The 24,260-nt window shown below is 64.4% G+C and overlaps 1 protein-coding gene across 11 annotated transcripts in view; it reads left to right on the top strand.

Annotated features, from left to right (window-relative positions):
• Positions 1–24,260, top strand: part of MORN1 (MORN repeat containing 1) — a 47,405-nt gene that overhangs the window by 20,811 nt on the left and 2,334 nt on the right. Inside the window, exons 9-14 of one of the 11 annotated variants that reach the window (XM_053205657.1) lie at positions 1,285–1,408; positions 1,815–1,987; positions 2,525–2,724; positions 13,441–13,580; positions 13,694–13,767; positions 17,368–23,350. In XM_053205657.1, coding sequence (XP_053061632.1) covers positions 1,285–1,408; positions 1,815–1,987; positions 2,525–2,724; positions 13,441–13,580; positions 13,694–13,767; positions 17,368–17,384 — 728 coding nt within the window. In that variant the 3' untranslated portion in view covers positions 17,385–23,350. Of the gene's footprint in view, positions 1–1,284; positions 1,409–1,814; positions 1,988–2,524; positions 2,725–13,440; positions 13,581–13,690; positions 13,768–17,367; positions 23,351–24,260 lie in introns of those variants that run through there. The other 10 variants (XM_053205648.1, XM_053205655.1, XM_053205653.1 and 7 more) reach the window with 10 other exon arrangements.

Below are 24,260 nucleotides of genomic sequence, written 5' to 3'. Positions count from 1 at the left end.
TTGGCCTTTTTTCTGGGGTACAGTTGGCTTCCTTGGAGATCGTTCGATCCTTTCAGGTTTTGCCTTTATGAAGTGTTAGGTGTGGCGGAGAGCTCCAGCTGAGACCCGTCGTCCCCACTGCGGAAGCAAGGCCTTCTGAGAACCCTGCCCAGTGTGCCATGACGTCCGGGTCTCCCAGCCTGGCCAATGGGAATGAGCACCGCTCCTGTCCCATGTGAGCCCAGAGCCTCCCGCCCTGTCTTTTCCTGGGTCTTTTCCTGGCCTGGGGACATTTCCTTGCACTTGGCGCACCAACCTGTGCTCTGCTGTGCACCCAGAGGCCCCACACGCTTCTCTGTTCCTCTGCCTTCTGGACTCCAGGACTCCTGCTATATGCCTGTCCTCCCCCCCTCCCCCTTCAGCCCTGTGTCCTCACTGAGGGGGTTCCTGAGGTTGCCAGTCCCTCTCCCTGTACCCGGTCCACCTTCTCTCAAGGCAGTGACCTGGGCAGTTATGGGGTCCACACCCTTTGTTTCCCGTCTCAGGGACCACTGTCCTTGGATCTTGAAAACCATCGTGTTATCATTATGTTTTGTCTGCATTTTTGGTTGCTTCAGGTAGGAGCATAGATTGGTCCCGGGTGCCCCATCATGACAAGAGCGGAGGCCAATCAGACCATACTGGGATGTGATCCTCGACTCCGCCCTCCACTACCCTCCTTCCAAGTCAAAGTACTTGCAGTATCTGTCCTGCTCTGTCCCCTCTTCCACGGGGACTGAATGACGGGCGTCACGGACGCCGCTCAGAGTCCACGCGACCAGGCCCTGTGCCGAGTGCCCCAGGAGTGTAGACCCGGGGGGTGGAGCCATCCCCCAGGTCGAGGTGGGGGCTGGGCCACAAGCAGCGATGTCTCCCCGGAGGTGGAACCGTGGTGAAGAGGAGCCTCCGGTGTGACTGCTCTCGGCCAGGGCAACCCCCCGCCCCTGAGCAGGTGAAACCCTGAGGCTGGCCAACAAGGAGAGCCCCCCAGCCAGAGGCACAGCCAGGTGCCCTCAGGCCCGGGATCCCCAGTGAGGGGTGGCGGTGCCGGGCAGCGTGGACGGCTCAGGTGAGGGCCAGGGGGACAGAGGAGCCGGGACGGTGGGCAGGGAGCGTGAGCTGGATACGGCCGTGGCCTCTGCCAGCCCTGCCCGCGTGGGGGGTCTGCTGCAACAGTCCTCATGGTGCCCGGCCCAGGACCAGGGAGGGAGAGACCGGGTTCTTCTGTCCCTCCCTGGCTCAGCCTGCTTCTCTGTCCTTCCCAAGGCGAGGATGGCCGGGTTTTGAAGATCTCGGCTGGCGTCAGGTACGTGCAGCTTCCGGCCTACTCAGAGGTCAGCTTTTTCAAAGTGGACAAGGACAACCCGGAGACACCCTTCCAGACCCCGTTGTGAGTATGGGCGACCCCGGACGCCCGTGTGGGGTGGGAGACAAGGAGGAATGGCCCAGAACTACTCGACCCGGGCCCATCCGCACGTGGCTCCCACACCAAGGACTCTGAGGGCACTGGGGACACAGTAGTGACCACCAGACACGACATGCTCTGTCTAGTGGAGCAGGAGCGAAGACAGAGGGCCAGGGGGAGGTGGGCTGGGGCTGCGGCGTGGTTCCAGTGGTCCCGGACACACCGTCCCCCCCCCCCCCACCGTTCCCTGCTTCCCACCACATTAGTCTCCGAGTGGTCGCCTCGTCCCCTCCTCCCTGGAAGGACCCTTAAGCCACCATGTCCCCCACAGCCAGGTGTCCCTCTCAGCTTGGCGTCCGGCAAAGCCCAGTCCCACCTGTCCCCTTTGCAGTGGCTTTGAGTGCATCGCCTATCCTCTGTGGAGCCCCAAGTCTGGGGCCTTGGAGCCCAGAGCTGCCCTGGAAAGTGCCAGAGGAGATCCACTGCTCCCCAGGGGAGACCGGGAGCCAGCAGCGGCATCAGACACATCTCAAGGCCAGAGGGACATCCCCGGTGGCCCTCCCGGTGAGTGGAGCTGACCAGCTGGTTGGCGGTAGCTTACGTGAGTGCTTCGGGGTGTGTGGGCTGATGGCAGGCGCCTCAGAACCTGGGCAGGAAGAAAATAAAGTTGACCCTTGAGAACTCAGGCACAGTGGCCCTGGAGGGGACAGAACGTCCCAGGAAGACAGTGCCCAGACCCGAGCAGGCCGGTCGCCATTGCTGTCGGTTACAAGGCAGGCTGGGAGCTACCGCCCTGGGCACCAGACCCCTCGGGTGCACGTTCTTACTGTGTGAGCCCAGAGCCCGTGGTGGGGCTGGGGCACGGCAGCCCGGGGACCCCCATGGCGGCCGTCCTGCCCTTGCCACATGCACATCTGGTCACTGCCGGCTGTCTTGTTGGTGCACAAGAGCCTGGCGGTGCGGTGTGGCCCCTGGGCTGAGGGCCTCGGGCCTGTTTCTGCATCTGTCAGACCTTGGCGGTTTGCCTCGGCCACTGTCACCAGGAGGTCTGTGGCTGGATGGGAGCGCGCCCTCGTGACAGCCCCCACCCGCCCGGGACAGGCGTCTGTAGACCTAATGGTCGCCAGCGTTTGCCTGGTTTTCCGGCTGGTTCCGCCTCTGCCCGGAGCACACAGCAACTCCACATGCACCTGGCCCCACGGCTCCTGGTGCCTGACAGCTGCTGCCGTGGATGCCTGGCCCGGCTTCTCCATGGAGTCCTCTGGAACCACTGCCGGAAGCAGAGCACTGGAGCTCCGGAGGTAAATCAGAGTTTAATCTCTGCAGCTCACCGTGTCCGGGGACCCCGGGTCCCACACAAGCTGATGCAGCCCCACCGCTTACGTCCTAATGGGGGGAGCATGTGCGTTACCGGAGGCGTCCCAGCGAGCGTGGCTGTGGGTCCCGCCTGGTCCCCTCGCCACGGGAAGCAGTTGCATCAGGTCCTGTGGACCAGGGCACGGTCATCAGCGGGACTCCGGGGTCCCCACCGGGCAAGTTCACGCGCATGTTAACCGCGGGGACCTTCACATTCTCCTTAGCCCTTGAAGAGGGGCCGGTCCCCCATCAGGACCCCAGCCCTGGACGCCGCAGGGGGTGCTCCCAGGTCACAGCAGAACGGGGGGGACTAGTGTTCTGCACCAGGGCCCGGGCCGGGCCCTCTGTGTGGGGGCGCCTCACACCCCAGCGGCCGGCGGGGGCCCTGAGGCTTGTGGGGGGAGTCCCGGGGGGCTGGCCACGACCCCTCGTCTGCTTCCCACTCGGTTTATAGAAGCAACTTTACGCCAAAGGGCAGAATAGGTCTCATGTTTCTGCGTAAAAACACCCTCTGGGCGCCACACCTTCCACCGGCAGGGATTTCAGAGCCTGTGATGAGGTCTCCGTGGAAACCCGGCCCGGAAAGGGGGGCCCACATCCGCGCCCGGGTGTTTGGTGTGGGCAGCCCGGGCCCAGCCCGCTGTGCGGGTTTGGGGTGCTCGCCGCTCGGGAGCGGGCCTCACCCTGTGCTCACGGGGCTGGTGTCCGGCTGCCGACACGCTCAGAGACGTTTCCGGCTTTGCTAGGATGCGGGCGTGGAGCCGTAGAGAATCACCTTTGGGGAGACCGAGGGGAACACGCCTTGGGTCCTATGAGAACCGCTCGAGCTCTGCAGCTGGACCCGAGGCCCCGGGTCCTTTGCCAGGTGCCCTGGGGGCTGACCCGGGAGGTGGCTGCTTCTCTGCCGCTTTTTGGCCGAGCCTCTCCACACCCGTCTCCTCTTCTGTAAAGCGATGGTGAGCGGCATCTGCTCCCAGGACCGCCAACCCCTTCGTGACCCCCTCCCGTCCCCTCACAGGGTGGGGCGCCAGGGACACGCACACCTGGGTCAGGAGGGGTCGCCCGAGCCTCTCTGCAGGACACTGCCACTGCGTCCTGCCCGCTCAGCTGCCCCGGAGCACCCCTCGCCCCACGGGGGCCCAAGCCCTCGGACGAGCTGGCCCGGGGTGGCCCTGGGTCATGGACACACTGGCCGGCCGTCTGCAAACAGGAAATGAAGTCAGTGCAAATTTGCTGCCACAGGTAGGATAGGAGTCGGCCGTGAGCGAGAAAATCCCAGATAATCACAGCTTGACCAGGGGAGCTCCCTCTGTGGGGTCCAGGAGGCGGCAGCTGCGGGGCAGCCGGGTGGTACCTGAGACCCGCGTGGGAGTGGGGAAAACCGGAAACGGCCGGGACACGGAGCTGCTTGGGCGGGAAAGAAGGAAGTCTTTGTTGTTGTTTTAACCAAAGCGGCTCATTCTGTGACTCTCTGGGGACAGACAGCCTCAACTTATTCTGAGCGTTATTCCGAAAGAAAGCAAAATTGTGTCGTCGTGTGGCAGCCCCCATGCATACAGGGAACACGGAGCGAACCTCCGTGTTCTCAGAGCAGCCCCGCCTCCGGGTCCCTGCTCCTGAGCTCACTCTCGAGCCCCCTTCCGACAGCACAGCGGCGGCTTCAACTCCATTGAGGTTCGCTTCTCGGGTGGATGTTCAGAGGCTGGGGTGCCGTCCCCCATGGTCACCGGGGCCCCTGTTTCTGTTTCCTATGCCGCTGCTCTGTCGCCCTTCCTGCGTCATCTCGTGGCCCTAGAAGGTTGCACAGGCGCCAGTCGTCATGCCCCCTGTTCCCGGCAGCTGGGAGGGGGAAGAATGAGGAACCAGGGCCCTCCCTTTTAAGCCGCGTCCCTTCTAAGAACGTGCCGTTGCTTACACATCGTCGGCCAGAACTTGGTGACGTGACCGCACCAGGCCTCGAGGAGACGAGGAACGCAATGTGCCGGCCAAGACCAGGCTCTGTGGCCCGAGAACCAGGGGAGGATGGCCGTTTCCGTCAACCGGCACCTTTGCCTGACAGTCTGGACGCCGCGTGAGCAAACCCACCGGCAGCCAAGGCCTCCGCCGCCTCCGGGGGCTGATGGGGAAGCGGGAGGCGGGTGCCCTCCCTCTGCAGCCCTTTGCAGGAAGGGTGTCCTACGCGCGCCGTGCCCCCGTAGCCCTCGCCCTCACGCCCCGGCCCCACCACGGGACTGTGAGGCAGTGACGAACGGGCTTCGTAAAACCGGGGCTGGAGGCGAAGACGCTCCTTCTGTGAGACCGGCAGGAAGTGAGGGAGACGGGGCCCCACGGCGGCGGGAGCTGACGAGGGCACCAGGGCGCGGCGGCCCCGTGGCGGGCTCAGCTGGCACCTTCCAGCGTGGCCTCGCGCACGCCCCCCGGGGACCGGCTTCTCGGCTTCCTCCTCACCCCTGCAACGGGCGGTTCGGGACATAAACCCTCCAAAAGCCTGCTTTCTAATCACACGAATAAGTGAAACGAGCAGAGAAAGTACTTCCCGGAGGCCTCGTGTGGCCACGCAGGGCTCAGGATCCTCTTCTCCTTTTGATACGAACTATGTCAGCCGCCTCATGGTTTTTAACTTCCGAGCAGTTTGCTTTCCGTTGAGAAGAAAAGACGATTTCATAGGCGTGGACCGGCGCCAGGCTTCCCGCAGCCTTTGGTGACGTTGCAGCCCCCACGTGGTAGCAACAAAGCTGATAATGATGTTCGGTTCACAGAGATTTTTATATTTAGACGCTTAACCTTCTGTAGTTCCCGCCCTCGGCCTTAAGCGGGATGCCCTTTTGTGCTGATCGCGTCAGGGGGGCGTCTGCTCGCCCCCTGGCAGTGTGAGCCCTCGGAGTCCTGCCGCAGGTGCCGATAGTGGCTGCAGGGACACCGGCAGGCGGGCCACTCGGCCCAGACAATCCCCGTAAATTGGATTTGGGAACCCGATAAAGCCCTAGCAGGGCGAGAACCTCACGTTGCGTGCGTGTGTGTGTGTGTGTGTGTGTGCGTGTGCGTGTGTGTGTGTGTGTGTGTGAGAGAGAGTGAAATGCACAAAACCCTCCCAGGAAATGTTTCCAACTGATCTGAGTGGTCCCTCTTTTCCATTTGTTGAACACATGGTTCCGAGCATTCATCAGATGCGGTCTGCGAAGAATCATCCCTAATTGTAAGATGATTTTAAAAATCAAGGTGCCCTTTGCTGCTAATGCAGTCTTGCCAATAAGCGACGCAATGTATAGCAGAGAACTTCTGGGAATTTCATTGCCTTGGGGGGGGAGGGGGGAGGTAACAAATTTTAATATTAATTGTCTATGGTTAATTATGGCAGCGTAGCTACCACGAAAGATCCTTGCTTTTAAAGGGAAATCTGTGCCGTGAATTTCCTGTGGAGGAATCCTACGGGGGGCGGGGGGGGGGCGGGGGTTGCTCGTCCCAGAAGTACAGGAAAATCCTGCGGTGCCTCCAGGCAATGCCATGAGCAGGGGATACACTTGCTCGTCAGGGGCTGCATCCGTCTGAAACCCAGCAGCCCCGGGGGTGGGGGGGCCACGCAATCTGAGACCACAGCCCGCGGAGTGAGCCCCTCCCACAGCCTTGGCCACCCTCCCCAGCACCTCTCCACCTGCCACTCATGGGTCCTGGGGCTGCGTGGGCACAGCCACAGGGCAGAAGCCCCAGGAGCACCCCCGGGACCCCTAACAGCAGATCTCCGGGGGGCCCCGGAGAGAAAGGAGGGAGGGAGGCTGGCCTGGGCTTGCGTCAGGTGCCGAGATCTTGCGTGGTGGTCAGCCTGCACCCGCATGGATGTGCGTGGGGGGGCGGCTGTGAACACGGCTCTAGAAGGCACGGATGTGCCTTCAGCAACCCAGAACCAGCTTGGATTTCTCTTTGCCCCTGACCGCGGCCTCGGAGGCCTGTCCCCCCGAAGGGGTCTCCATGCTGACACTGGCAGTGAGGATGCCCTGCCCCAGGGCAGGGTGGGCCAGGGTGGGTGCCCTTCCCTGTGGCCTAGGGACAGGCCCCAGACCGCTTAGGGCCACCAGGCCGGCCAGGGACGGAGACTTCGTCTGTGTCTTCGTCTGCCTCAGGCTTAGCCTCTGACAGTTGAGCCACAGAGGGGAGGGGACGTGTCCCACCTCGCCAGCTGCCCCTGTGCAGCCTGCTCTGGGGGCCCTGCTGGGACCTGCTGGCAGGGGCTCCCAGTCTCCTGTGGTCAGAGCCCTGCTTGCCAGAAGCCTGGCCCCGGGGGCCCTCCTGGGGAGGTTTATGCCACTGTCTCTGCCCCCCTCCACGTCACAGAGCCTGTGGCCTTCTGGTCACCACAATGCTGCCTACGGGCCTCTGTCCCCTGGGAGTGGGTGTCAGGCCCCTGCATGAGCTGGTGGGGGTGGGGGTCTCTCCTGGGACAGGGTGCAGCCCCTGGGATCCAGGACCCACTTCAGGCAGAGGATTCAAGGAGGGCGGGAGGCCAGGCCGGCACCCTGCTCTCTGACCTGTCCAGGGTCCCCTGGCCAAGTTTCTGGGGAGGGGTCTGCTGGAGTCTCTGCTCCTGGGCGGTGGTGGGCGTGGGGCAGGCCTGGCCCAGGCCCCATGGCAGGGCAGTGTGGGGACAGGGAGCCTCCGGGCACCCGGCACCACCCCGAGGAGCTGCCCATGGCCAGCCAGACATGCAGGTGTGGGAATTGGCCGAGGGTCAGCCTGGGACTGAGGGCCCGTGGGCCAGGCGTGTGCTGAGCGTGGGCCTGCGTGTGTAAGCACCGTTGTGTGGCACCGTGTGCATCTGTGTGCACATCTCCCGCGTGGGGGGTGTGTGTAAGCATGTGCCCGCACCCCTGGTCACGGCCGGCTCCTTAGTGCCCAGCCCCTCACAGCACGCTCCGCTGGTGGGCCGCAGGCCCCTCGAGGCCTTTCTGGATGCCTCACGACCAGCTTCCTTCTCCTAGTAAAGGCTGCTGCCCACGGCGCGTCTCCCCCGACGGCAGCTCCTAGAGACACAACAAACCTCCTTTCATCCCTCCCAGAAAGAACACGGGGCCATGAGTTCTGTCTTGCTGGGATCAGCACAACCCCGGCCCAAGGCCAACTCCAGCCCTCGTGGGAGGCGAGCTTCGGGGTCCAGAGACCCCAGAGACCCCGGACTGGCCGGGAGCCCCAAGCCACTGTCCCGGCCTGTCCTGCCGCTGTCCGCACCTGCAGGCGGCCCCCTCCGTTGGAGAGCTGCCACGCTCCAGGCCCGTTCGTGGGCCCCGAGGCCTCTGCCCAGGTCTGTCCCGAGAGCCCCCAGGACTGCCTTGTGTGTCGCCCAAGAAGACAGCCCCAGGCGCAGCTTCCCTGCGATACCTGCGCAGGAGCCAAGCTGGAGGTCAGCCGCGGTGTCCAGACCCCGTGTCCCCAGGGCCGCTCCTCTGCTGCTTTCCCGCTGGATGAGCAGGGGACCCCTCGGGGGAGCCCTGTGTGGTGTCAGGCTGCCTGCCTAGCCCCGTAGGGCTGGTGTCCCCGTTGGTCACCTCGGGGGCAGCCTGGCCTCGCTCTGCCCAGCCAGGCACAAACAGCCTGGCTGCCGGAGGCTCCCGGAGTCGAGGATGAGGGGACATCAGAGACAGGCTCAGGAAGAACCCTAAATCAGTGCCTCCCCCCGTCCTGCGGGTTTGACCACAGAGTCCCGGCCCCTTTCGAGTCCTTTTTGCAATTCCAGCACAACTGAGCCCAGGAGCCGAGCCTGGAGGTAACGCATGCCCTCGGGGTCGCAGGAAGTGTCTTGGCATTTCTGTAAGGAGGAGGCTTTAACCACTTTGCGGAGCACACATACAGCCCCCTTCGGAAGGACACATGTGTAGAAGAGGGACGGGGCAGTGAGTCTGAGCATCCAGAAAGGATATGGGCCAACGGGGACTGTGGCTTTGTGTCAAATCCATTTTCTACGCTTCAGTAAAGGGAGGGAAGGCGGGCACCAGGTTCCTCGTCAGGAACGGTGCTGTGGCCCCAGACACCGGCCCTGCCGAGCTCAGCCCGAGGGACCGGGGTCCTGGTCCACCGCAGCCACCACAGGGCACGGGGCTTCTAAACACCTGCCCGGCCAGGCCCGGCCATGAGCTGCCTGCAGGCCTGGCTCTCACACGGGCTCCTTGGGAAACTCATGGATTCGAAAACCTCTGGATAGAAACCTGAACCAAACCCTGCCCGCAGGCGGGGCCTCCATCCTGCAGCCCAGATGGGGCCTGAGACACCCCACACGGGGACGCCTGTTTCTGGGCTGGTCCCCAGGGCGCCTCCATGCTAGGTGCAGACCGTGCGGACACATCCGGTCGAGGTGGAGCAGAAGCACCTGGAAGGTCCTGCCCCGTGGTCACGTCGGGCCAGCCCTCGCCTCGGGCCCGGGCGCCCACTGGACAAACCGAGTGGTGGGCGGCGCGGGGGGGGGGGCGCGGCCTCGAGGGAGCCCTCGTCTGGAGACCGGGCCGTCCAAGAAGGGGCCCAAGGGTGCCCCCCCCCCCCCCCAGCCGTGCCCAGCACTCATGCTGCCTCCTCACCCTCTGGGCCATGGAGACCCCGGCCCCGCCAGTCCTCGCCGAACAGGCCGCTCTGCCTTTGGAAGGTAGCAGCTCCTTGGCCGGTTGAGCCTCTGCCCTAAAGACTAACGCGGTGTGTCTGGTCACCTCTACGTGAGACGGCTCTCGGCCCCTCAGGGCCGATAACATTTTATTTTTTTCTTCATATAAATGAAGAAAACATTCCAGCCTGTGGCTGGCTCTCCGCCCAGGGCCCCCCGGCGGCCGTTTGACGGTCGCGGCCCGGCCTGCGCAGCCTTGTTTACTCGGCCGCGCTCCGCCTTTGTCTCCGCGTCCTACACAGGTGATTAGGGAGTCTAATTGAGTTGGCTGTAAAAAGATAATTAATCGACATTTCCTCCCAGAGAGGTCAAGCGCCGATCTCCCCGCGGTGCAGCCTCCCGTTACCAGTCGCCCCCCACCCGCCCCCCCCCCCCCCCGGACGCAGCAGTGACCTTTATCTTGCTGATGATTAAAATCGACATAGAGGCCTCGGAAATAACTCCTGGGAGCTGGGGTCGGCATCTCAGGGCAGGGGCCCTGCCTCGAGGGTCAGCCAGGCTGGCCAGTGCCCCCCTAGAGAGGCCAGGACCAGCTCCAAGGGCCCCTGCAGGCCAGGGCGGGACCCTCGCCCCAGAACACTGTCCCCATGTTGTCCCCAGGCTGAGGAGAACAATGGGTCCCCTGAGACTCTGGTGCGTGGTGAGGCAGCTCTCTCGGAGGGTGGGGGGCTCCAGCCAGGAGCGTGGCCGGGAAGGGGGATCTGCTCCGCCAACGGGGCAGACAAGATGAGGAAGGGGCCGCAGGAAGGCGTGAGTGTTGGGGGTGCACATGGCCACCCCGTGACAGCAAGATGGATGGTGGCAGGGCCAAGGCCACTGGGACACGACACCTGCAGCAGTACCCCGGGGGCAGGGCGTGAGCAGAGGCCAGAGGGGCCAAGCGTCCAGAGGCTCAGTGTGGCGGCCCGGTCGTGAGCTAGGACGAGACGTGAGGAGTAGCCAGTGCGGCTGGCCCCGGAAATCCTGTGGCCACAGGGCATGGCATGTGCTCGGACGCAGGAGGAGGTCAGTGGGAGTTTGGGGCTGGGGTTGGGGGGGGGGGGGTCTCACCCAGTGGTGAGTCCCTGTGCTAGGTGTGAGGCTGGGCCCTGTGATGGCGGCTGAGGGGAGACCAGGATGGGGGGACATCGGTGATGTAGTCCACGTTTCTGGTCGAGCGAGCCGGAGTTGGGGTAGGAATTGGGTCTGGGGGGCAGCACGTGCAGGTGTCCGCAGGGAGCGGAGGTGGGTGACTGACCCGAGGAGGCAGGAGCTGGGCGAATGTGGTGGACACCCCCACGGGCAGCAAGGTGCCCACCCAAAGGGGCACAGACGGGGGAGAAAAGAGACCGGCCTCCAGCAGTGGAGGCGGGGGGTGGGGGTCAGCTGCGGCCACTGGTGCCCAGGCAAGGTGCACCGATGTTAGGGCCGAGGACAGCGGCCCCCCGTTGTGGGAAACCCAGATTCTCAACAAACCCTGTGGAGCCCTGGGCTGCGGGCCCCCCTGCTCCGGGAGAGAGGGCACTCTGAGAGGACGCACTTCTAAGTGGATTTTAAACTCCTAAGCCGACCAGAGAGCCCTGCTCTCTTTCAGTGGCCAAGCAGGGTCCACAAGGTCTCTCCCTGACCTTCCACGATGGGCTGGGGCACAAGCTGCATAGGAGGCTTCTGGCCTGGCCGGGACACCACCCACCCCACAAACGCCCTGTGCTGCGGTCCACACATGGTCGGGGTGGCTGGGGACGACAGGAGGCCTGACCTTTTGGGACATCGCACATGCAGGGCAGAGACAAGCTGAGGGACCGCTTGGACGCACGACCTGAGAAGCCACGGTCCAGCTGAGACACGGAGGCAAAGGAGGCCACCGGGCCGTGTGCAAAAAGAGGGGCCGACGCGCGGGGCCCGAGCACGGCCAGGCTGCGGTGACAGCGTTGTGATCAGCCCAGGAGCCCCGTGAGAGCAGCTCTAGCGGGAAGAGCTGGGGCTGAATTCGGGGGGCACAGGACAGGAGCGGCGGCTGCAGGCTGAGCCCCAGTTCTGGGAAGGCGGCGTCACATCTGAGACTCGGGGATGGCCCGAGGAGAGGGGGTGGTCAGGTGCATGAGTTCCACGTGGCACTTTGTGGGGAAGGGGCCTCGGCGCCCAGAGGCCTCCTGGGCCCGAGCGGCCCAATCTCGGGGACCCCTCCTTGCACCGCGGACGTGCCACCGCTTTGGTTTAAGCCCGTTGGTGTTGGGTTTCTCTGGCTTTCGACCAAAAGGGGTCTCGGAGCCGCTTCTCGTCTGGGGACGATGAATGGCAGAAGGTGATGGAGAATGTCAAGCCTGTGGCTGAACCGAACTTGGTTGTCCACGCGCCTACCGGCCGCGTTGGGTGACGTGGTGTTAGCGGGCAGGCGGGGAGGCCAGCACCGCGGCGCTCTCTGGGCCGGGGCTCCTCACCACAGGGCTGTGACCACAGAGCCCCAGCCCTGACAGGCCCTGGGAGTCCCGTGAGGATCCGCGGGCAGCTGCTTGGTGCCGGGTCGGTGCGTCGGGCGCCGTGGTCGTCGGGCCCCTGAGCCCAGGGAGGCGATGTGCTCCGGGCCCCATGCCCACGTCCCCCGGCCACCCCCGCCCAGGGAAACTAGCACATTTCAGGTCGGGTCTGACGCCACTGCTGTCGGAGGCGGGCGCTGGGGACCCACTCCTGCACGGTCACCTTGGCAGGGGTATTAGGACACAGAGCCGGGGCCTTCGTTGGCCGGAGGCGTCGATAACAGACAACTGGTTCCTCTCAGGCCCGCTGGAAACCGTCGCTGCGCTCAGAAACAGAAATCATGCCGTCAGCAACGCGGTTCACAGTCGTTGCCTAGGACATAAATAGTGTGGGGACAGCAAAAGCTAATGGAGAGAAGGACTTTAGTTAAAGAATGTCCTTGCAGAAGGAAAGACTTTACTTTTTATAATGCGCCATAATGATGACATTAAGACCCCTCTGAGAGAAATAATTCCCTACCTGTAATTTGGAAATACTTCTGGGGCCCGTAGGCATCTCTCCCTGCAGAAGTTGGGCTCCAGGGAAGGGAACTTAATGCCTACGGCCCCTGGGCCCCATCCAGGGCACGGATGAGAGATGCCCTCCACCCGCTGAGCTTCCCCCATTGGCGGGAGCGTCCAGCCCGCCTTGTCCACCTCCAGCTGTCCCCACGGCCCCATCCAGCCCCCCCCTGCGGTTCGACCAGCTCCTGCTGGTGGCCTCTCCCTGTGTGAGAGCCGGCAGGGACCTCAGGACAGAGGTCAGTCAGGAGAGCTGGGAGCCCAGCCCCCACAGGATAGCGGGTCCCGACGCACACGTGTCTGGGTCGGTGCCGGTGGCCCTCACCAACCTCACGACCCCGTCTCAGCAGCCAGCCTTCTGTGCAAGGGACAGAAGGAGGGGACAGCCAGGGCTATAGGTCCATTGTCTAGTGCGGCGGAGCCTGGGGAGGGGACCGCCAGGAGACGCCCCGTCCCACCTCGGGACACCGGGAGGGGAGGAGTAGGGAAAGCCAGGATGGACAGGGTCCACGGTGGGGGTACCTCCTGCAGGGCCCAGCCCAGCCTGGAGGACTTGGGGGTCTCCTGGGGGGCTCTCGCCCCTTGTGGGGGCTGGTGGCTGCCAGCGGCCCCCGTGTTCCACACTCTTCCTGGACCTGGTCCGACATCACCTTAGCATGCAGCCATGACGTAGAAATGTCCTTCTCTGGGTCCTGACCTGGCGCCCAGGGCCTCAGGCAATGGGCTGTGTGGTAGGAGACCCTCCTAGCCCCAGGGCACCAGCCTGCAGGGCTCTCAGGGTGGACCCCAGGTGAGGGGGCGTCAAGAGGCCAAGGGCCCCAAAATACACCCACACGGAGCCTGCGCGGTGTAGAGCAGGCTGTGCCCCCTCCCGTCCCCCCAGCCACACGGCCAGTGCCCCGGCCGTCTGAGCTACAGAAGCTTTGCATCAGGGGCCGTGTGACAGGTTCTTTCCCATCTTAGCTTTGTGCTGTTTGAGGGATGTTCTGTCCTTCACCTTCCAGGAGAAGCCCGGGGATGCGAGCCCCACTGTCCTGAGGACTGCAGGCGAGTGGAACAAGGTTGTGCCCGGTTCTCGGACGTCTGCCTTGGGCCCCCCCCGCCCGGGTACAGCCCCATCCTCTTCCTGGACGACCCCCGTGAGGTATGGGCAGGGAGACACCCCCCCTCCCCAGGGCTCTGTCCACATGGTGCCCGGCACCAAGGCCCATGTGCTGGTTGCCCCTCTGAACCCTCCCCCACTGCTCCTTCCAGAAGGCAGGTGGCAGGCCCAGAGGGGGCCTGGGCCCCGGCAGGACGCCCACCACGCAGGACCCGCCAGGAGGCAGCAGGTAGGAGACACTGACCGACTCAGGGCATTCGGGGGGTTTGGTCCGGCCTCGCCATCAGCGGGACCACAGGTGGGCCCCCCCCAGGTGTGCACTCCGTGCCGGAGCCGGGGTCTCAGTTTCCCACAGGCGGGCGAGCCTGTGACCCCACAGGCATGGTCTCCGTCTGCCCAGGGACTGCACGCACTTCTGCGGCCTAGACAGCAGGAGAGGCCAGGCTCCCAGCCTCAGGGGAGCCGGGCCCTGGTCCAGGTTGGCGGAGCTGGGTGGCCCACGGAAGGGACGATGCTCCTCGATTGTGTTCGGAGGCCAGGAGGGGCCCACAGGGTGGGCAGAGGCGGCCAGAGGCCTGCCACATACCTGCTGCAGGCCCGTGATCCGTCCTGCAGCAGACACACAGGTCGGGGCTGCGAGCCCCACGGTGGGGGCCGAGGAGACTCCACCCTGCCGGTACCTCGGCCACACGCTCTTCCCAGCCCGGTGCCCTGCCAGGAGGAAGGCTGAGTTCCAGAGAAATCACTCCTGGCAACTGCTTGTGGGAGCAGCCTGTCCCCTGCCAGGCCATGTGGCCCAAGGCTCAGGTGGGACTGAGCTCACCTCCCTGCCCCCCGGCACCCCCGGCCTGTCCCCAACCCGGTTTGCAGTTCCGTGGGGACTCTGGGGGATGCAGAGCAGAGCTGGGGCCGAAAGCAGCACATCGGGAAGCTGTGGCTGGGACCCTGGGAGCCGGCCCGCTCTTAGAAGGCAGGAATCCTCCGTCTGCAGGCGGGGCGGGGAGAACGTGGCCCCTGGGGGAGGGGCGCCAGGCCTTCGAAGACGCCCACCTGCTGACAAGGGCAGGCCTCTGACCCTTGTGTGTAGCCTTGTCATCAGCCCGGGGGAGGGGGGGCAGTGGCCAAGGCCAGCGTGCCCGGGGCGCCTCTTGTGGCCTGGGACACGCACATCTCTCTTCACGCGGTCTGCTCCGGGGCACCCGTCGAAATAGCCCCACAAAAGAGCAGAGGCCTGTGGGCACAGACCCAACGGCAAAACCCTAGGAAAATAAGGCATTGAGTAGAAACGGGAGGAGGGCCCGAGGCATCCGTCCTGAGCCGCCGCAGCCTGCGGACGTTCCGCAGTTAGATTGCTCATCGGTGACGCCAGCGGGCGTGGGACGGGCCGGGACACCCGGAGGCTGGCACAGTATCGGCAGGCTGACAAGCCTTTGATCCCACTCGCGAGGCGGAGCCGGGACGAGCTGTTTCCAGGGGAAGGTGCCACCCTGTGTCGTTCTGAGTCACGGTTTGTGAATCAAATATGAGGCCCGCTTCACACAGTAAGTGGAGAAGCACAGACTTTAAGAAAAAAAAAAAAGCCAAGATCCTGCTGAACGTTGACACGCCACACTCAGCCCGCGCTTCGGTCGCGGGCACGCACGTGTGACCCAAAGCTGCAACGCGCGCGGAATAACTCGCATCGACACGCACAGACCCATCCGTGCCTGGGGCAGAGTTACTGCTTCCTTTTGTAACGGGGAGGGGGGGGGGGGCAGCTGGAGGCTGTGGGACGAGGAACCGTCTTCCTCCGACACAGACAAGGCCCTCGATGTCTGGTTTCTCCTGAGGGCAGGAGGCAGCGCCCGCTCATTCTGTCAGTTCTGGTGCTTGAAATTCAGTGTCCTCGTCCCGGGGTCCTCGCCATCCCAGGAGGGCTCTGCTTGTGAGCTGGTGCCCGTGGCCGGGGCTCCAAGGTCTTCCGAGTAGAGGACCCCAGCAGGGATGGCTTTCAGTGGGAACTCGGGGGCTCGGGCCGCCCCACCCCAGGGCCCGTTTGCAGGCACAGGTCTGAGCAGTGACGCGCAAAGCCCTTTGTGGCCACCGAGCGCCCCCCAGAGCCCACATCCCCTGCCCCGTCACAGGGTCCGTGTGGCGCGTCACCTGCCTCAGACCCCACTGCCCAAACAACCACTTTCTCCAGGGCCCCTGCTGTGTGCCCCCGAGGCCCCCTACCGGATCTGGGTGTCTTGTGGGCCCCCCCGAGGCCCCCAGCATCTGCCCCAGCACCCCCTACCAGTTCTGCTGCGGGGATGTGGACCGTCCCCATGTCCCCACCCCCCCCACCCCCGGCTCCTTACTCTGGTTCAGGCACCAGCATCCCACACCAGCATCCAAACCTGGCTCTTGACCCCAAAAGCCCACCTTTTAGAATCCTAAGAAAACCATCCTTTCTAGCAACCGAGGCGGACTCGGGCAGATCAGGGGCCCCGGACCTCCCCCTGGGTCTGGTTTGCATTCAGGTAGGCCCTCTCGGGGTCTCAGATGTGTGGCTCCGGTCTGGCCCACCCCCAGGGTCAGGGTGTTTGCAGGGCGGTTGCCTCCACGTGAATGGGACCGGGGGGACCAAGATGCTCCTGACACTCTGCGGAGCCCTCGGCTGCCAGGTCCCGGGTTGGGGCTCTCATTTGAGAACGCCAGACCCACAGGGGAGGCAGGGGAAGGGAGGCTCTGGCACTCCCTGCCCCAAAAGTCCTTGCCCCTCTCCAGCCCCCACGTGGCACGCAACAACCTCACCCCTGCTGAGGATGGGCTGTGATGTCATCTCACAGACACCCCAACTTCCCGGGGAGGCCACCACTCGGACCCCACTTTCTGTAATGGGGAGCGGGCCTGCTGGGCCTGACCCAGCCCCCGAAATGGGGCACAGGGCCCTGTCGACTCTCCCCCCGGCCCCCCCCACCCCAGGCTGCCTCAGGCAAACGCATGGACCACAGACCAGCCAGGCATCCCGGCCTAGAAGTCTGTGTTTCTGGTTGTGGGTTGACAGCCTGCCTCCCGGTCTAGAATGAGCCCCCCTGGAGGGCGGAAGGCAGGACCGTGGAGGCCAAAGGCTGGGAGGGGGCAGCCCCCTCTCCCCACCAGGCTCCACCTGCCTCCTCTGCCCCACCCCCAGCGACCCCAGAGCCCCCTCCCTGTTGCACGGTTCCCTCCCACTCACTCAGATGAGATGAGATATTGGCAGAAGCCAGTGACAGACTGCTCCAAGCCTGCCTCCTGCCTGTCCCCAGTCCCCGGCCAGTCGGCAAACACGGTCCCCGTGCAAGGTTCCCAAGGTGTTAACAATTTCCGTGGGGGCGAGGTGGGGGTGTGTGCAGATGGCTTCTGCCCGCACACCGCCTCCTCCCCGCGCCCAGGGTCCAGGGGCGCAGAATGGCCTGTGGGTGTCGGCACGGTCCAAGAGCTCCCGCAGGCCGAGGGATGGTGGGGCCACGGGGCTGACTTGAATGTCCCAAACGGTCCGGGCAGCCGCCAGCCCGCCCGGGGTGACCCGGGTCAGCTTCAGGGTCGGCGGCAGCGTGGCCCGTGCCCACGTGCGGCCTCACGGACAGGGGCCGCCTCTGCGTCCTCGCCGAGCCTCCCGCCCCTGGTCACCTGTGTGCCCTGGGCTGCCCACCTCTGCCTGGTGACCCCCAGCAGCCACAGTCCACTAGTCATTTGCTCGTTTATTCACCCTGCCCGCTGAGCAGCCCAGTGTAGACTTCCAGGAGGCTCGCCCAATGGAAATGACTGAAAAAGGTGCCTCCATACTCACAAAGATGAAGAAGGTCATGCCACCCTGTCATTTCAGAGCTGGCGGAGGTTTGATTTGCATAAGAAGGGAGAGAACTGGCTGCCTCCAGCTTCCAGGCGCAGTTCTGCGGTATCGTCAGTGACTGAGGAGAATCACCTTTGTGCATTTTGGCGAAGGGAAGGGAGGTGAAGGGTCACCCGCCAAGGCCGCTGGGCCCGCAGTGGCTTCTACCCTCCAGCACACGTGCTCTCACTGTTTATTCGTGGGGCGTGCCACCTGGGGAAGGGGGCACTTAGGTGCAGCCATGTGGTCCCGTCCCCAGCCCCCAGCCCTCTTGGAGTGCTTCACTACAGACCCCAGCGAGCCATGCTCAGCAGGGTCCCTGCTGGGAGGGCCCTGAGCCCTGTCCCGGGGGCCCTTGAGCCGTGTCCCGGGAAATGGCATGAATCACGGCCCTGACTTCTTCCCTCAGAGTCTGGGACCTGACTTCCCACCTCCCCAGGGTCACGTGGGCGCTTTCCGTGTGGACCCCGCCTGGGGGTGGTCTGCAGATGGCTTCGGGGTTTGCTCACGGACCCCATCCTGGAGCAGAGAGGGGCAGTCGCTGGCCAGGCCCTGCGAGGAGCCCGGAGGCTGACCCTCTGTGCCCACGGCCCGGGGCGAGGCTGCATCCCCAGGGCCTGGGGCTGTGCTCCAAGGGCCCCAGCCAGGCCTGCCCAACTGGATCCGGCTGACCCTGGAGGCCCCTGCCCGGGGCATCTGCGGGTCTCGGCGGGGCCAGCCAGTGGTGGTCTCACGGGACAGCACCCAGGACCCAGGGCAGAGGAGGGGGCAAGGCAGGTGGACCCGTGTCCCCGGGGCAGGGTCATCAAGGAGCCCGGGATGGAGGCTTGGACAGCCTCCCCAAGAGGTCAGAGGCCTGCGTCAGGTGCTCAGCGGTCACCTGCGCGACCCTGCCCAGAGGGGTTGCCAGCACCAAATATCTATTCAAGTAAAAACAGTAATTGGCCCCATCTGTGTTGGCCTGGTGACTGATGAAGTGACTAATCGCGGAAGTCTTAATTAAACCCATTTTTCTCCGGGTGAGCAGGGGAGGGGCCGTGCCGGCCAGCACATCAAGCTCCGGGCTGGCCGAGTGCTGAGCCGGCAGTGAGCAGTCACGGGCAAGGTCGGCCCGAGGCCCCCACCCACCCCCGGGCAGACTGGCCGCCGCGTTGTGCTGTTACAAAACACGCACTTAGGGTTTGGGGGAGAATGCCCCGTTTCAGTGGAATTCTCACGGGCGGCTGGGCAGACTCACAGCCACATTTACACAACAGACTTCGTCTTTTGCAGCTGACACAACTCCACATCATTCAGGAACTGACGGGGCCCTGTGTCATGTTGTGAAATTCCGTAATATGCCAGGAATGTCTCCGCAGGAATGCAGCGAGAAGCGTGCGGTGGACAGCGGGCTCTCCCAGGGAAGAGCAGGGCCCTGGGCGGGGGCCTCCAGGGTCACGGGGTCCCAGAGACGACAGGCTCAGGCTGGTGGCCTGTCCTGCGTCTGAGCGCCGGGGGTGAGGGGGCGGGGGGGGGGGGGCAGTGCAGGGTCCAATCGGGAAGGCCCTCGGATCAGCCCCTTGGCTCCTCGCCCGGCCCAGCCAGCTACTGCCCCGCGCTGCCCTACCGGTGGGGTTCACGCATCCCCTTCCCTGCACCACGGCCGCCTCTGGGGCCACTTCTGGGTGCCCTCCACCCTCTCTCCCTCCACTCTGTGACCTACACAGGGCTCAGCTCAGGAGACTGGAGTGCGTGCTTCGTTACCCAAAGGTCCGGGGTGAAGCCCTCAGCCCCTCCGCCCTGCGGCACCCCCTCCGGCTCCCCTGTGCCCCCGCCCTGTTCTCCACACACAGCAACCCCCCGCCCCCCCGCCAGCCTTTGGCACACGCCGGCCCCTCAGCTAGGAGGGTCTTCCTCGGCCTGCGGCCTGCGTCACCAGGCAATGTGTCTGCTGTAGGGCAGCCCTGCTCCCAGGGGTGTCCCAGCAAAGTGCGGGGCCGGGGGGACGGGTGGCTTGATCTCAGATGAGCCCCAGGGCAGCGCGGTGGGGGAGGGCGGGAGCCGGGCAGAGGGCTCTGGTCCCCTGGGGACCTCGTCACCCCTTCCTTGGCCACCGGCCCCTGGCAGAGTGGGCCCGGCCTCCCCCCCCCCCCCCCCCCCACCGCCAACCCCCGGGCTAGAGGCTCCTCCGGGCATGTTCATGGAAAACCAGACATAGAGACTGATGGGTTTCTCTGCTTCCTCAGAAACCCTAAAGATGGAGAACTGAGCCCCATCGTCCGAGCAGGAAAAATAAACGGAAGCAGGTGTGAGGCCCGGGCGGGAACAGCTGGGCTGATGGGGCGCCCTCACCCCACCCCACCCCCACAGCACAGCACGACAGGCTGGAGGCTGGCGGCAGGCGGGGCCTGAACCCTTACACGCCCACTGCAGGCCAGGGGGGGACACCTTCACGTCCCCTCCCCGCCCCGCCATCCGAGGCCCCCGGCCGCTCTCCCGCCTGTGCAAGCAGGGGCCTCACTTGCCGGGGCCGCTGTGGCAGTGTGGCCCCAGTGCCCCTGGGTGCCCCGTGGAGCAGAACACGCTCTGCAGAGGGGGAGCAGCCGGGGCTGCGTGCCCACGGCGCCCCATGTCCGTGCCCGTGGCCGTCCCTCAGGACCCACAGCCCCGAGGCTCCTGTTTCCCAGGGGTCCCCCGGGAGTGGTGATGGTTTCCAGCTCAGCCCCAAATCCGGGCCAGCCGTGCTCCAGCGATTAGCTGATGTTCTGATTTTGGAAATTCCTTATGGGCTCTGTGTGGGGGCCACAGAGAGCCCCGGGTCTCCCGTCCCGCGTGAGCAGGTCGGGAGAGCCGGGTCGCTTCCCTGCGGACCACACGCCCTCAGGGCGACAGTTTTCCCCAGTCCCTGCCTTGACTGGCATTGGACTCCGTGGCTCCCCGGTTCCCTAGGCCGGCACATCCCACCAGTGCCGGCGGACTGCCATGATGCCCACACGGCTGTGGGCAGAGGCCGGGACCCGGGGCCCTGACCTAGACGGCTGTGGGCGGAGAGCTCTCCCCGGCCAGGAAACGGGTGCCTTCTCGCCATGCTGAGCCCCAGGCAGACTGGTCCCCGTGCCCAGGTCAGGTCTCAGGGCCTCCACACCCCATGCCCTGCCCACATGCCCACCTCAGCCTGAAAAACTGATGACAGCCAGGGTCAGGACCAGGCCTGACCAAGTCGCGGGCCTGCTTCCCCAGCCCTCTAGCCCTAAGTCGGGTCTGCAGCCAACGGCCCTCCTCTGCCGGGCCACGGGGCCACCCTGCCCACAGCCCTGCAGGTCCCTTGGTGGGCCTACGGGTGGACAGGCCCAGGTCACACAGGCTGCCAGAGACCTTTGGCTCCCCCCAAGGGAACCCCTTTCTCTTGCCACCCACCGTGTGCTTGACTGCGGGGTCTTGACGTCCCCTCCCCAGCTGCCCCCCTCTGTTCAGCTGCCCAGGAAAGGGACGGGCGTGCACAGGTCGCCGGGTCCCGGTCCCACTGGGCCAGGGTCTGGCTGGGCGGCCTCAGGCTTCCTCTTCAATTATGGCTGTTTCCATAGCTCCGCCCACCTGGGCGTGCCCGGGCTGCTGTGGGCCTCGCCTCAGCAGTGGTTCTGCTGAGGGTCAGACATGCTGCTGGTAATTCCAGTGGGACGGAGTCCCGAGGCGTGTCCCTGGGGGGCTGCATGGTGTTTCAGTGCAGTCCTGAGATACGCGTGTCCTGGAAGAGGTGAAGGCAGGAGAGCCTGCTGAGGTTGCTCGGCTCGGCTCAGACAGGACACTCTCGGGTCCTACGGAAAGGGAAAGGCAGGGGTCGGGGGGGCGGCAGGACCAACGGTGCCGAGGGGAAGGCAGCTGGGCCTGTGGGCCACTCAGGTATCTGATAGGAACCTGATAGGAACCTGCAGGTTACTTGCCGGCCCTGAAAGGAGGCTGTCCGGTCCCCTCCTCGTGCCAGCTTGGCCGTTGGTCCCACGGGTGAGGCCCGCCAGGCCTGATGGGGACCAGGAGACCCACCACGGGGACCTCACCACAGAGTATTCACACTGGTCCAGGCCCCACCTCACAGCGACACAAGCAGTCAGGACAATATGCCCCTTGGGGGCCCTGGAAGGACAACCCCGACTAGCAGGCACACAGGCCTCACGCCCTGCCTCCACTAGGAGCCCCGGCCCTCGGGCCACGGAGACACGAGTTGGGGCCATCTGAGCACCACGTCTCAGTCTGGTCTGTAAATGTGGGACCTTAAGGGGCTGGGTTTGCCCTCCCACAGGTAAACAGGTCACAAGCCGGATAAGATCCAGGAAACCATGGCCAGCCTTCAAGACACTGGGTATCAGGTGATGAAGAGGGAGCCCCTGAGAGGCCCAGCTCACTTCCCAGAGCATTTCCAGCTGTAGTACAGGGAGGGGACCCGGCAGGCTCAGGGGTCCCCACGAGGGGAGAGAAGGAGCTGAGAGTCCCGGGAAGCTAAGGCAGCTAGAGTTTGCAGGAGGCAGCACGGGAGAGGGGAGTCCTAGAGATCTGCAGAGCATGAGGAACGTGCTTGAACGTGCCAGGAAAACCAGCGAGAGGGTCACAGCAAGTCCTGCCCGGAGCTCACACGGGGCTGTGAAGAGTGCTCGGTCCAGGGGCCAGTCCGGAAGACCTCAACTCACAGGACGTCAGAAGAGTACTAAGTGGTGGGGAATAATTAACCATATCTCGAACCCCACCTTGCCAGCCTTAAAGGCAAGACCCAAAAGGATCAAACCGTCTCTAAGTAACCAAACAGCATCAAGACTATAAGAATACAAAAGCAGCCAGTGGCCAAGAAAGTAGAATTCACAATGTCTGACATCTGACCGAAAATTACCAGGCACACAAAGAAAGCAGGAAAGTATAACCCATGATGAGGAAAAATGAACCGATCAAAGCCGACCCAGAAAGGACACCAATGGAAGAGCCAGTAGACGGCGGCGTGAGACGTCGTCACTGGATTCTGTGTGTCCAGCAGGGAAGACCGGCCACGCTCGGCAGACGTGAGGCGTGAAGGAGTGGGCTCACCCACCAAAGATGATGTGCGTGGGCAGGGGTGGGCGGGAGGGGCGTGAACTTGCAGGCACAGCCACAGAAACCCCCCGGATGAAGCCCAGGAAGAGAAGCAGGGCTGAACTTCTTGAGCGGAGCGTTTTGAACTGCCGAACAGCTCCTCTCCGCCAAACATGCACGGAATCAGAGGCTCCCAAGTGCCGCAAGGGAAGGACGCGGCCGAAGAGACGGTCAAAGAAATAACGGCCACCGTGTTTTCAAACTCATCGCACACTATAAACCTACAGATTCAAGACACAAGGAACCCCAAGCACAGGAAACATGAGGACAAGGACGCCAGCCACAGATAAAGAGAAAACCAGGCTGGAGCCCTGGGTCCCCAGCCCCGCCCGGCCCCTGGGTCCCGACTCTCCCAGCGCCCTTTCCCGCCCAGGAGGCGCCGGCACCGGTTCCCAGAGGGGGCCTGTTCCCTCCTCTGGCTCTGACCTCGATTCCTGGAGGCTCAGCTCAGTGCCGTCTACACAGTCAGTGCCCAGTTAGTGTTCCTGCTGTCACGCTGCGGCCCAGGGCTCCCGGTGCACCCTCAGCAGGTGGCCTCTCGGGACCGCCTCCCAGGGCGCCAAGTCCCCACCCCGCGGGTCTGGGAGAACCGTCCGCTGATCAGTCGGTGCCTCTGGCCTCTCCTCACACCGAGACTCCCCAGCTGCTTCCCAGCTCGGCCTCCGATTTCTCAAGGCCCTGGGGGTTCTGTAAAAGCTCTCAGGATTCTTGTAACCCCGTCTATTTCTCTTGACTCTGGCAGGCTGACAGACTCTGGTTATTCTTAGTGCTGAATTATTTATCCGCGTTCCCCTCCTCACCCACATTTCAGAATCTGCAACGTGGCTCCTGGGTCCCAGCCAAGGCCCATTTCCCCCGCTCAAAATGAAGTAATTTTAAAATCTTTTGTCTTTAATTTTTTATCACCCAAACCATGCCCGTGGTAATTAAGTTTGGCAAAGGGTCGGACCCTGGCAGGCCGCCGAGCCGATGCCAGGGAGCCCCCGTCCTCCACCCCCAGTTCTGATAACAGGAAACCACCACCAGCCACGGAGGCCGGGGTGGGAGGAGTCCCGTGGCTCCCCCCAAGGCCCCCGGGTAGATCCTTCAGGGCAAAGCCCAGCCCGTCGCTCTGGGGCCTCTGTCCCACCAAGAAGGTGCATCTGGCAGCTGGGGGTCCAGGTGGGCACCCTCATGTCCCCAAGGTGGCCTCCTGGTGACCACCCCTGTGGGCAAGCAGAAACCCCCGGTCAGGTCAAGGCCCTCAGACTTGGGCTTGATTGAGCCGCCTCGGGCTGCCCATCAGGACCTCTTGTGGCCGCCGCGCGGCCACCGCGTGAGAAGTGAGGGTCCCCGTCCCTCGGACTTGGGTCCAGGCCCAGGGAACCCCGCACAGCCTGTCTCTGCCTGCTACCCTTTCTTTCCCTTCCCATGAGGCTCCCAGGTAGCAATGGCCTCCGGTCCCTCTGAGGGGGACACAGGAGGACGCACCAGGGCCCCGCCGAGCCCGGCTGCCGCTGGAAAATAAACACCACTGGTAAGTCACTTCCAAGCAGAGCCGGTGTGCCAGCCCTTCTCCGAGTGGCCTCTCTGCTCGGCATTGTGGGGGCTCCGTGCAAAGAACCTTTGATCCTGCAGAGCTGTGGAAACAGGGATGGGTCTGTTGGGGTCTGGCTCCAGCCTCTGTGGCCATGTTTGGGTTTAGACAGCGAGGCACCGGGCCCAGGGGCAGAGAGCTGTCCAGACGGGGGCACGCTCCACCCTCGGGAGGCAGAGATGGGCCTCGGAGGACAGGACGGTCACACCTGTGCCCG

The sequence above is a fragment of the Acinonyx jubatus genome, chromosome C1 (genome assembly GCF_027475565.1).
Source record: "Acinonyx jubatus isolate Ajub_Pintada_27869175 chromosome C1, VMU_Ajub_asm_v1.0, whole genome shotgun sequence".
Classification (NCBI taxonomy): domain Eukaryota; kingdom Metazoa; phylum Chordata; class Mammalia; order Carnivora; family Felidae; genus Acinonyx; species Acinonyx jubatus.
This window is presented reverse-complemented; position numbering and strand designations above follow the sequence as displayed.